Source organism: Panthera uncia (assembly GCF_023721935.1).
Source record: "Panthera uncia isolate 11264 chromosome A1 unlocalized genomic scaffold, Puncia_PCG_1.0 HiC_scaffold_17, whole genome shotgun sequence".
NCBI lineage: Eukaryota > Metazoa > Chordata > Mammalia > Carnivora > Felidae > Panthera > Panthera uncia.
The window spans coordinates 23,470,897-23,483,713 of NW_026057577.1; the positions used below are offsets into that span (position 1 = coordinate 23,470,897).

Sequence of the window (12,817 nt, forward strand, 5' to 3'; positions counted from 1 at the left end):
TTTGTGGTAGAACTATCAACTAAGATAATGGCTCTGGAAAGGTGAGATTGTGGTATGTACCTTAGATGTCTCTGTTGTCAATAGCCTTCCTTTTGACCCTGGGTGCAAATTATCCTTTCGAGAGAGACAGAGTAAAAAATGGCTTTCAATAGGAATGGATACCTGGATCTAATCCACCAAACAAGAGGGAATAGCTTTTGAATCCTTAAGGACATAATATCAGATACGAATAAATGCTATTAACATGGATTTATGGAAAACCCAAAAGACTCCACCAAAAAGCTGCTAGGACAGATACATGAATTCAGCAAAGTCATAGGATACAAAATCAATGTACAGAAATCGGTTGCATTTCTATGTACCAATAATGAAGCAACAGAAAGAGAAATCAAGAAATTGATCCCATTTACAATTGCACCAAGAACCGTAAAATACCTAGGAATAAACCTAACCAAAGATGTAAAAGATCTGTATGCTGAAAACTATAGAAGACTTATGAAGGAAATTGAAGAAGACACAAAGAAATGGAAAAACATTCCATGCTCATGGATTGCAAGAACAAATATTGTTAAAATGTCAATACTGCCCAAAGCAATCTACACATTCAATGCAATCCCAATCAAAATTGCACCAGCATTCTTCTCAAAGCTAGAACATACAATCCTAAAATTTCTATGGAACCACAAAAGGCCCCGAATAGCCAAAGTAATTTTGAAGAAGAAGACCAAAGCGGAAGGCATCACAATTCCAGACTTTAGCCTCTACTACAAAGCTGTAATCATCAAGACAGCATGGTATTGGCATAAAAACAGACACATAGACCAATGGAACAGAATAGAGAACCCAGAATTGGACCCACAAATGTATGGCCAACTAATCCTTGACAAAGCAGGAAAGGGTACCCAGTGGAAAAGGACAGTCTCTTTAGCGATGGTGCTGGGAGAACAACATAACAGCAACCTGCAGAAGAATGAAACTAGACCACTTTCTTGCACCATACACAAAAATAAACTCAAAATAGATGAAAGACCTAACTAAATGTGAGACAGGAAACCATCAGACCCTACAGGAGAAAACAGGCAACAACCTCTTTGACCTCAGCTGCAGCGATTTCTTACTTGACATGTCTGCAAAGGCAAGGGAATTAAAAGCAAAAATGAACTATTGGAACCTCATGAAGGTAAAAAAATAAAAAACTTATGCACTGCAAAGGAAGCAATCAACAAAACTAAAAGGCAATTGACAGAATGGGAAAAGATATTTGCAAATGACATATCAAATAAAGGGTTAGTATCCAAAATCTATAAAGATCTTACCAAACTCTACACCTGAAAAACAAATAATCCACTCAAAAAATGGGCAGAAGACATGAATAGACACTTTTCCAAAGAAGACATCCAGATGCCCAACAGACACACGAAACGATGCCCAACGTCATTCCTCATCAGGGAAATACAAATCAAAACCACAATGAGATACCACCTTACATCAGTTAGAGTAGCTAAAATTAACAGCTCAGGAAACAACAGATGCTGGCGAGGATGTGGAGAAATGGGAACCCTCTTGCACTGTTGATAGGAATGCAAACTGGTGCAGTTGCTCTGGCAAACAGTGTGGAGGTTTCTCAAAAAATTAAAAATAGAACTCCCCTATCACCTGGCAATAGCACTACTAGGAATTTATCCAAAGGATACAGGAGTGCTGATGCATAGGGGCACATGTACCCCATTGTTTATAGCAGTGCTTTCAACAATAACCAAATTATGGAAAGAGCCTAAATGTCTATCAACTGATGAATGAATAAAGAAGATGTGGTTTATATATACAATGGAATACTACTTGGCAATGAGAAGGAATGAAATCCTGCCATTTGCAGCAATGTGGATGGAACTGGAGGGTATTATGTTAAGTGGAATAAGTCAGTCAGAGAAAGACAGATATCATATGTTTTCACTCATATGTGAAACTTGAGAAACTTAACAGAAGACCATGTGGGGAGGGAAGAGGTAAAAATAGTTACAAACAGAGAGGGAGGGAGGCAAACCATAAGAGACTCTTAAATACAGAGAACAAACTGAGGGTTGATTGGGGGGCGGGGGGTCTGGGGAAAGAGGAAAATGGGTGATGAGCATTGAGGAGAGCACTTGACGGGATGAGCCCTGGGCATTGTATGTAAGTGATGAATCACGGAATCTACCCCCAATCCAAGAGCACACTGTATACACTGTATGTTAGCCAACTTGACAATAAATTATATTTAAAAGAATGAATGTAGCCACAGGAAAAATAATGTATATACATGTTTATATATAAAAATAACTAAATAAATGAGAAAAATGAAAAAAATGTTGATTTGCATATTTTTATGTTATAAAATGTTTTCATATATATTCTCAGTTCCCATTATTCAGTCTAATCTATCTTCAAGAAACAGATTATGTATTTTCTGTAAATATAGCCTACACTTGCCTGAAAAAAATTCATAAATGAATTAGCCTTTATTTCTGTGGCAACTAGTGGCTTTTAACAACAGGACTACCTGTCTGTCATTGGGGTAATTTATGCTTACCACCTTTACTTTTAATCTGCGTGTACAGGGTGACAATTTAATCAAACAGAACAATATTGCCAAAATCAAAGGAGCTAAATTGTCATAGATATTTTTTAAGCAGTAAGATTCAATCAAATGGAACAGTTTGGTTCTTCGTGGAAATAAAAATATTCTCATTTTCTAGCCAAATAATTAACATTTCTAGGAAATAGTCAGTTCAAAGAGAATTAAGAGTAGTTAAGACAAAAAGTTAAGCAATCCTAGAACAGATGCCCTAAATCCATGTATTCAAAAACAACATAATCCCTTTCTCTAGCAATTAGTTGGAGTCCTTCTTGAAGTATCACATGGCAGAAAATAATGGATTAAAAGAAAATTTTAATTAAAATTGCATTTTCTGCATTTATTATTTCTTGAAGGTATATCCCTGAACACACAAGCACAGTGGAAAACCTAAGGTTTTAAAAAGGAAAATAATGAATCTTATTAGAATAGTGGCAAAAGAAAGATTTCACATACCTTATCACTGTAAATTTCAGTCACTTTTGATAATCAGCTTTGATTTTATTTTTTTATTAAAATTTTTTTAACGTTTTATTTATTTTTGAGAAGAGAGAGACGGAGCATGAACGGGGGAGGGGCAGAGAGAGAGGGAGACACAGAATCGGAAACAGGCTCCAGGCTCCGAGCCATCAGCCCAGAGCCCGACGCGGGGCTTGAACTCACGGACCGCGAGATTGTGACCTGAGCCGAAGTCGGCAGCTTAACCGACTGAGCCACTCAGGCACGCCTCAGCTTTGATTTTAAAGATGTGTAAAATCAAGATCCCCAGATATCCCACCTAGATATGCCTGACATCTAAGAAAGGAGGAATGTGAAATAAGTGTGAGCGCATTTGCTTTGGTATTTCATCCATAACAATACTTGTTAATTTATATTCCTATAAAGGTGGATATAGTGAGCCTTTTCGTTTTTCTTTTTAATCTTCTCAACTGAAAATCCAAAAAGAAGCTTAAATGAAAGCCATAAAATTGAGCCTTAAACACCATTTGTATCACAACTCACTGAATTTGAGAAATCTAACTTGAATGAGTCTAAAAGGGCTCATAAGTAAGACCGTTATTCATCCACTTTACTCCTTTATTATAGGGTGTGTGTGTGTGTGTGTGTGTGTGTGTGTTTCCTAATCTTACTGTTAAGTTCTAGAAGGCAATATGAACGAGTCAAAGTGCGTGTGCAAAATCCTTCCCCTTAAGTGATTGCTACTTGTTTTACCCCTGGCACTGAGGATATCGACGTGTATTGAGTTCCCTGTTTTCTTCTTCACAGCTGCGCTGACTTTCAAGTGCCTGGGAGACCAGTGGCCTGTGTACTGCCGAGTGATACGTGAGAAGAACCTATGTCAGGACATGCGCTGGTATCAGCGCTGCTGTGAGACATGCAGGGACTTCTATGCCCAAAAGCTGCAGCAGAAGAGTTGACCTCTAGCAGGCTGGCTGGCTCACAGCTCTTTGCAATTACATTATTTATAAACACACACACTAGCATGTTTCTCAGACCAAATATTATCAGATTACGTATAATTTAATCAGATTAATTTATTTTGGTGCCCGCCAAACATCCAATATGGTGTTTGTTTTGGTCATACAAACATTTTGATTTATACTATATGGCTTCATAAATAATTTTATATGAATAACTTGGATCCAGTTTCCAGAATAAAAATAAAAAGGGAAAAAGAAAAAAAAAAAAAAAAAAAAAACAAGATCATTAGGCTCTAAAAAAAAATTTTTTTTTAAGTTAGGGCTGTCTCTAAGGTGCTATTCTCTCCCTGCCGATACCATTGAGTTATCCAGAATGTATACTAACTTAGTGTAATAGTTTAGTTATATAAGGAGAGAAGTCATTTTTGTTTTCTTGGTTTCCTGATGCAGAATTAGCCCATTTTCTGTCATCTACAGGAGATGTGGAAACATAACAAACCTCAGAGTGTTGAACAGGTTTTTAGAGAATGTATTATGAATTTGGTTCGGATTTAGAGATATCCATAGGAAAAATTCTACTGTAATTATAACCTTATTTTAATAATGGAAAGGAAAAGTCAAAATAGAGACTTTGATCATGTTCATGAACATGTACTTGAACACAAGTAGTGTAACAATGAAACACTGTAATGATTTACACTGAATCACCATTGCACTGTTGATATAGTGTAGAGAAACCATTATAGAAATGGTAACATCCTACAAAAATATGTATTATTTTAACATGTTGTCATTAGATTTTAGCTTTTTAAAATATTTTGAAAGAAATCAGCGATCCACCCGTTGCCTTGTATCTTTTTAGTAGATTTATAAAAGAGTATAGTACTTAGCCTCACGAATCATCATGAGAAAACGTACCAATTATTTTCCAGCCTTTTCCCTAGAAACAAGAAGAAACAAAATGCTTATGATACTGTGGTAGTTTCATTGTGTTTTTTCCTTTCGAAAGCTAAAAGTTTTACAATTCTGTGAAACGTTAAAAAAAAAAACAGCTTAAATGTTTTCTTGTGAGAAAATGTTGTACATGATTCACATGATTTCTTAGATTTTTTTTTTTCAATAAAATATGTGAAGCTTCCTGTTGGGAGGCACTTCTTCACAGGCCTCTCACGTCTCTACACATCTTGGCACTGTCTGCTTTTGTTCAGGAGTATCTCGTAAGGGATGTTTGTACGGCCGTGGAAGACAGTTGAGCAGCCTTGGATAACGATAGTGGAGCAAAGGGCAGACGTGCCTACCTCTCATTATAAAGGTTTCCGGCCCTAAAACGGGGGTCCCTCTCCTGTGATACAAGTCACTGCATGTGCAGATATCACCCTGCTGTCTTTGTGTCACCCTGGGGGAATTGGGGCTCAGGAAACTGGCACAAGAAAAAGCTGACTCTGTGCTACTGCTATTGCTGTGAGTAACAAAGTCCTTTGTCTGCAACCCAGAGACAAAGAGTCTTCTCTTTGTCTTCTGTGTTCTGCCCTCAAAGTGGGCAGGCTGATACAACAGATTGGAAGTAGAATAAAACCTCACCATCTGCACAGTTCATGACACATCCCTCATCAGTGATTTTTTACCTTCATTTTAATATGGAGGGCATTTTGATTCTAGATGTCCCCTTACTTATGTATATTCTTTTGTTTAATTGCTGAGATTTCGTTTAATTGCTGAGATATAAAATTAACTAATATCCACACATCTTAAGTCATGAGAGTACGGGCATCAGAGAGGTAAAAAATTACATTTTAAGATGAGACGTTCTCAATCTCATCCCTTGATTCCTAAGTCTGTGAATCTAAGTAGAAATAGCACCCTGTGGGGCACCTGGATGACTCAGTTAGTTGGTTAAGCGTCCGACTTCAGCTCAGGTCATGATCTCACGGTTTGTGGGTTCAAGCCCCACGTCGGGTCTGTGCTGACAGCTCAAAAAGCCTGGAGCCTGCTTCGGGTGCTGTGTCTCCCTCCCTCACTGCCCCTCCCCCACTTGCACTCTGTCTCTCTCCACCTCAAAAATAAATAAGCATTTTTTAAAAATTAAAGAAATATCACCCTGTACTGGTAGATGAATCAGAACATATTCAGTATCTTAGAAGACCTTCAGAATGTTTTCACCCAGTTGGTGCTAGAACTGAATACTGAGAGAGACAGAGACTGCATCATTCTATCAGGCCATCTGTTTCAGGGTGATGGTAATACCAGAGATTTGCATGAGCATGAGGCCTGTGCCACATTTTATTTGTTGTAACACAGGTTCCCTGAACAGAAACAAATATTGTATGGAATACCATAGCAGAGAATGAGGCATTTGGTAAATGAATGGGTGGTATTGTGGCAAAAACTTGGCAGGCTGAGAAGGCAAGTCCATGTTCAGGGTAAGTGTCTTTCTATGAGAACAAATTACTCCTTGTTTTGTGATAGAAGCAATCTAATGTAATCCTGCAATCAGGATGGTTTGGCTGGATTGGCAAGGATTGGAAGGAGTGTGATTTTGAAACTGGTGACAAGGGAGTTCTAAGGAAAAGGTATATGGGCAGACCTTCCTGAAGAACTTCTATCCATATATTCTATTTGACCCCTCACCAAAGAGCACCCTCACCAGAGAGGTCTCAGTCATCAAGTGGATGAGATGACAAGGTCTGTGTATGTTGGCCAGTGTCTTTCCTCAGCCACCCTTTTCATTGCCAATAGGCTCAGGAACAAGAGACATTGGTGGCAGAAATGGAGATTGTGCTTGGGTTCAGCAACATGAACATCCACTCACCAAGGGCAGTCACTGCAGAGAGCTCAACCTACCAATAGCAGAGAAGATATTTTTTCCCATGATGGTAGAATTCTTTGGGAAGACCTGCCCACCACCTTGATTGCAGTATGCTTACATCAGTTCACTTGTGTCACAACACAGGCAGCGACTTGTTCTCACAGAAAGAGCTACTTGCCCTGAATGTGCATTTGCCCTTCCCAGCCTCCAAAGTTTCTGCCAAAATTTCTTCTATGAACCTACCAAATGTTTCATTCACTATTGTGGCATTCCATACAATATTGTTTTTGTACAGAGAACTCATAGTACGGCAAATCAAACATAGCAGTGGGCTCATGCTCACGTAAATCTCTGGTATTACCATGTTCCCCATCACCCTCAAGCACATGGCCTAACAAAATGATACAGTGTCTTTTTTTTCTTATTATTCAATTCTGGCACCAGTATTGGGGGCCAGAGACTTACCATTTTTGCATCCTTCAAATCCTTAATGATAGAAGTAATGGTGAAATCCCTCCAAGAATGCAATATTGGTTTTATTTCCAATTTCAGTATGTAGAGGCAATTCAAGGGGCTCCCATTGCCATTATTATCATAAAAACCCTCATTCAACATATCATGGAACCAACAAGGTAAGCAGGGCTTCTGCCAGTTTCTGAGTATTTCTTTTCCAAATATGCTTCCCAGAATTGGGAAAATAACTGTGGTGTGGTTGTAGAGGCTTTGGGATTCTTTATGAGAGAGACTTAAGCCAGAACTTGATTAAATTATCTGATTTCCATAAGCTCTTGCTCTGTGGGGCTATAATAGGAACTTAGGGTCACCAGGAATAATATCAATTGACAATAATTATCAAAAAGTCTGATAATTTCCCTTCTCCAGTACATTGTGCCCATCAGAGAAAACCTGAAGGTAATTTACAGTATAATATTGGACAGTATAGCAGGATCCTTCCTTTTTTAAAATGATCCAGTCTCCTCTTCACTCAAGGCATTCTCAATGAACCGATTCTTATATAGAAATTGATCAGGGGAGTGCAATTTCCTGGTGTGGTTATCCAAATCAGACCTCTTCCCACAAAGTCTAGAGATTTAATGCTCACACAAATCAAATAAGACTTTAGTAGAATGCCCATCTATTTCAGTCCTAGGGACTCCATGATCAATTAGCCAAGATCTTTGCTGGTCAAACCATTCCCTTTATCCCTTTGATTCTGCTACCCTTCATGGTAACCATTCCCATCTGGTTTCTGACAGTGAAATGCAGCCCTTTTGTTCCTGCCCTTATGGAATTGTATCATCATTAAATTTAAGAGGCCAAGTTCTGTGGCAGCACTTCCCAATGTTATTTAAGGGCTTCAGAAAATAGGCTTTACCAAGTTCTTTAAGGATTCCAGTACAGCCTTCGCTGATGTGAAGGGAGTTCAAAGCCTTGGTCAAGGGAATGCCCTCTGGAGCCTTTCAGGGGATGAATTCAGCAGGTAGGTGAGCATCTATAATATTAAAACCATCTCCCTACATGTCTGTATACTTTCCTGTATACTACTACATTATAACAAGGAAGTTCTGGCATCTCGATTTTATTCATTGTGGACCACCAGTGGGTCCAATTTTCAGGCCCTTTGTTGGAGTTACTCTCAATCACATGAAGTAACACTTTGAATCCAGAATCTCCACTTAGTGAACTCATATCAAAAACATGTAGGCTAATAAAACATTATATTCCTTCTGCCCTAATATAAAGCCATTAAGAATTGTCCCCATACATCTACCTTGGGTTTCAGTTAACATGAATTAGTGAAATCTTGCAATTCCTTTGGCATGTGTAAAACCTCGCATGTTATACCCCAGGGTGGTCCCCTTGGATATTCTAGGACTTTACTCTGAATATGAGTTTCGATGGTGAAACATCAGCAGTACAGGTAAAAAGGTTTTATGTGAAGATAGTCATGGAAGCTTTCTGGTTCCCAACTTAGACCTTGAACTGTGAATTTAAAACCTAGGTTTATCATTCGCCAGATTTGAATTCACACAACTGCAGAAGCCCTGGCGAAGTGAAGAAGAGTTGAGGAATCAGAGGGGTCACCAACTAGTCTGAGCTGCCAGGTAAGTATGACTAGGGCGGGGTAATTTGTTAAGAGGTCTTTGGGATGCTGTCGCCTCTGTGAAGCTACCTCCTTTGTAGGTACTCAAACACCTGGTAGTAGATCTGAGTTTGCTGTTGGTCAACAGGACTAACATTTGGAGAGAAGAAATGGACATGGAGCTCAAGAGAGCAAAGGCTTGGAACCTGCCAAGCACCTATTTGCAAAAAGCCTTTCAGATTAATGGGTGCTGTTTCCACTTTCCTGTCCATATCTCACTGAAGTTCCTCTTTTGGCTAGTTTTAACCCAGAACCACACAAATAAAGAGATTCTTGGAAATGTAGTTTGTCTTTTAACTAAAGATGGCTGTGTGATTTTAACTTTCTTTCCTTTCCTTTTTTTTTTTTTCAGTTTGTATCAGAGACAACTGAAATAAAAATCTATGTTCTTAGCCACTCAAAATAACAATGAACCCTTTTTAAGCACTTCATATACACCAAGCATTCTGTTAACTACTTTACCTATAAAATCTCACAGCAACCTTGTAAGGTACTTGTGTTATCTTCACATTGTAGCTGAGGAATCAGGCTTAGAGAGATTCAGTAACCTATCCAGGAACACAACTTAGTTTGATGCCACTCTGACTCCAAATTCTGTGTACTCAGTAACCCTGATTGCCTCTGTTTACCAATTTTGAGACTGTTTTATAATAGACACAAAAGGGTTTATAAGCTAGTCACAGGCTTTCTTTGTAATCAAAACTATTCAAGTGATTTCCAAACTCTCCAATAATTTGATGAGCCACAACTCCTCATCTGGACATTGTACAGGCTTTTCAGCTGGAAATACTTTCAAATATTTCAGTGGGTTATTGGTACAACCTAGAGAGGGAGGGAAGGAGAAAGGGAGGGAGAAAAGGGAAAACAGGAGAGAGAGAATAAGGAGAAGAAAATAAGATTCATTCACATATAGACAGTTTTGCCTTGTGAACCATATTTAATCCTATTTTTACAATTCTCACGGTTCAAAAAAAAAAAAAACAACCGTAATTCTGGGTCCAAATCCAAGAGGAAATGATACTTTTATAAAAATTGGTTACAAAGAAAAAGACCAAAAGATTACCTGCATGCTAAGTGTTGAGAAGCCCCAGATGTGCACATTTCCACCAGATTTCCCTCCAGTAAAACTCTTTATATTTATTTATAACCATTGTCACTCTAGATGGAAGTTCCTAATGACAATAAAGAAATAAAAACCCTGAGCCAAAATTCATCCAGTTACTTTTGGGTAAACTTTTTGAAGAGTTAAAAGGAAAACAATAAAATGGGTATTATGTGATCAAATAAATTTGGAAAATGCTAGACTTATCAAAGCAGGACTTCTCAGAGCCTTCAGTGTGAGTCTGTGCATTGTAAACTACCAGAAGAGAATATAGAGTATCATAAACATTTTTGGCAACGGAATCCTTTTTTTTAATGAGCTTGGAAAACAGCACTAAGCCATTTTTTTTAAATCAAATGTAATTGGATTATCTATTTCCAACCAGAGGAGAGCCCTTTCTAGTGCTTTTGAAGAGACAAGATCCATGGTTATTTATGGAGGAAAGGACTTCATGAGGGTCTTCAGGACATGACTCATGGGGAAGGAAGCATCCGAAAGGGCTGCTCTTTGGTAATGTATCATCTAGTATGAGGCTCGTAAAAGAAAAGCATGAAATACATCATCAGACCAAAGATAGTAAGATGAGACTTCAAACAAATCACTCCAAGATTTCAAAGGAGGGAACAATCGTACCTACTTGGCAAAATACATAAAGGTTTTGTGATAGGCGAGTTATCAGCAGTAGCCCATGAAGGATGATTCGGAGGTGGTCAACAGCCAGTTGGGAAGAAATGTTTCCAGGCAGGACCGGCATTACCACAGGCACAAGTTGGGGTGGGGTGGAGTGGAAGTGGGGGCCAGGGGTGGGGAGGGGATGGCCAGTAACAAGCTTGATTTTCTGATCATTAGTCATGTAGGTTGCCTACAGTGAGAAATAGGAACCGATAGTTTGGGGGTGAGGGTGGACAAAGAATGAGAAAAGAGGGAGAGTCTAAAACTCAACTTGTAAACAGGAGGAGACAGTATACAAGCCTCTGGGCATCTAGAGCATGGCGGAGGGATCTAAGGGAAGGATGCCTAAGGAAAACTGAAGGCTCATTTCACCTACCTCATACTTTGGCCAAAGAAAAGGCCTAATCAAATATATTTGGACCTAGATTCTCTGTCTCCACTTGCCAATATAAAGAGCCAAAGAGAAGTAAGGTTCTTCTTGAAGACGTGTGTTATTCCCTGAAGAATCTTTTAGGAAAAGCAAACAGCCTGAGAAATATTTATTCATTAGATGTATTCTGGCAGCAGCCAGGAAAATCCAGAATGTACCAAGCACACGCACATGCACATAATACACTTGATTCTTGAAACACTTGTGATTTAACTGTTTTGTTATTAACTGTCATTATGAAGTAGCTCTTACTTTCTCCAGTAAATATGTTGTTAAAACTACCCAAGTTTATTTCGAATATTGCAAGACAGTGGAAGAGTCTGGGTCCAAAACATTCTTACAGAAAATGTTGATGGTTCAAACCAGTTTTACAGCTATAAGTAGGACAGGATTTTTTAAACTCCCTCATGTTTATTGCTATAAAGAAGGTAAGTACTCTCTAGTGTCTTGCTCAATTTGAGAACATCCTGGCTGCTGGTTCTTATAAGCTATATGGCACTCTTCTGAAATCTGGTGCTGATACATTCCACATGTGACCCCATTTACCCCTGGAAGAGAAACCTTCCTGCTGAATCAGATGGGTTTACAGAGGTGCACACATAACAAACAACCTATGTCTTTTTAAAACTGCTGATGCATCTATCCTTTGCCTTCTCACGGTGGGAAAGTATTCCTCTTATTCTAGATGGAAATCCATACTTTCCCAATGAGAAGCATGGGTTGCCTGAGGCAGAGTGACTTGAAATGTGAGAGCTTATCTCCATTAAAGGCATCATTACTTCCTGGCTTAATACAGGGTCCTCAGCCTCACTCCCACCTTGGCTCCCTGAACGGCAGATGGGTTCACTTAGGACAGCACATCATCCAAACCCAGCAGACATGTTCCCCTTTGGTTCCCAATGTGCTGTGTGAACACCAAAGCACACAGAAGGAGTTTATACAGCCAGGAACAGAGGCAACGGGACCTTGGATAGCATATGGGTCAAGGCAGTAGATTGGGGCGCTGAATTCCTGTAGCAAACTATAACAGCAAAATTCTTGCCATTTCTCAGTTCAGACCAAAGCTGACAACCTAAAAGTGGTCAGGTTTCATGTGAGCTTGAGACTCTGGGAGTCAAAACAGGAGGAGAAACAAGATCCTGCATATCATATGGGAGACTGCATCGGCAGGGCCAAATCAGCTGTGTTAGGTCGGCAATGTTCAGAGAGAAAAATTAAGAAATCTCTTCCTTACGGGTGATATCTCATGTGCTCCAGTTATGGCCTGTGACACTGAAATTCTGGCAGCCTTTATCCAAAGACTAGTTCCTCTTAAACCGTTATGTCTGACCCTGTATGGAGAGACATTAAGCACTATATATCTAATTTTGGCATTTTGTGTAATTTAACGAGTACAACCTCATCTGTCTCTTTTAAGCCTCCTAAATGTGTGTGTGTGCATGCGTGTATGTATGTGTGTGTGTGTGTGTGTGTGCGTGTGTTGGCGTGCTGTGTGTGAAAGGCAAGGCAGGACGCTGCATTGTCTATGTGCGTCAGCATATCATTTCGAGAACAGCTCCCCCGTGTAGCTGAGAGACCTGGTTTCAGATGCCAACCGGAGCATCCTCAGGCTCATTAATAATGGACGAG

At 39.2% G+C, this 12,817-nt stretch overlaps 1 protein-coding gene across 1 annotated transcript in view; it reads left to right on the forward strand.

Annotated features, from left to right (window-relative positions):
- The window catches only part of ADAMTS19 (ADAM metallopeptidase with thrombospondin type 1 motif 19), a 238,253-nt gene extending 233,047 nt beyond the window's left edge, over positions 1-5,206 (forward strand). The window contains exon 23 of the mRNA XM_049649122.1: positions 3,881-5,206. Coding sequence (XP_049505079.1) covers positions 3,881-4,032 — 152 coding nt within the window. The 3' untranslated portion in view covers positions 4,033-5,206. The remainder of the gene's footprint in view (positions 1-3,880) is intronic.
- Positions 5,207-12,817: the final 7,611 nt, after the last annotated feature.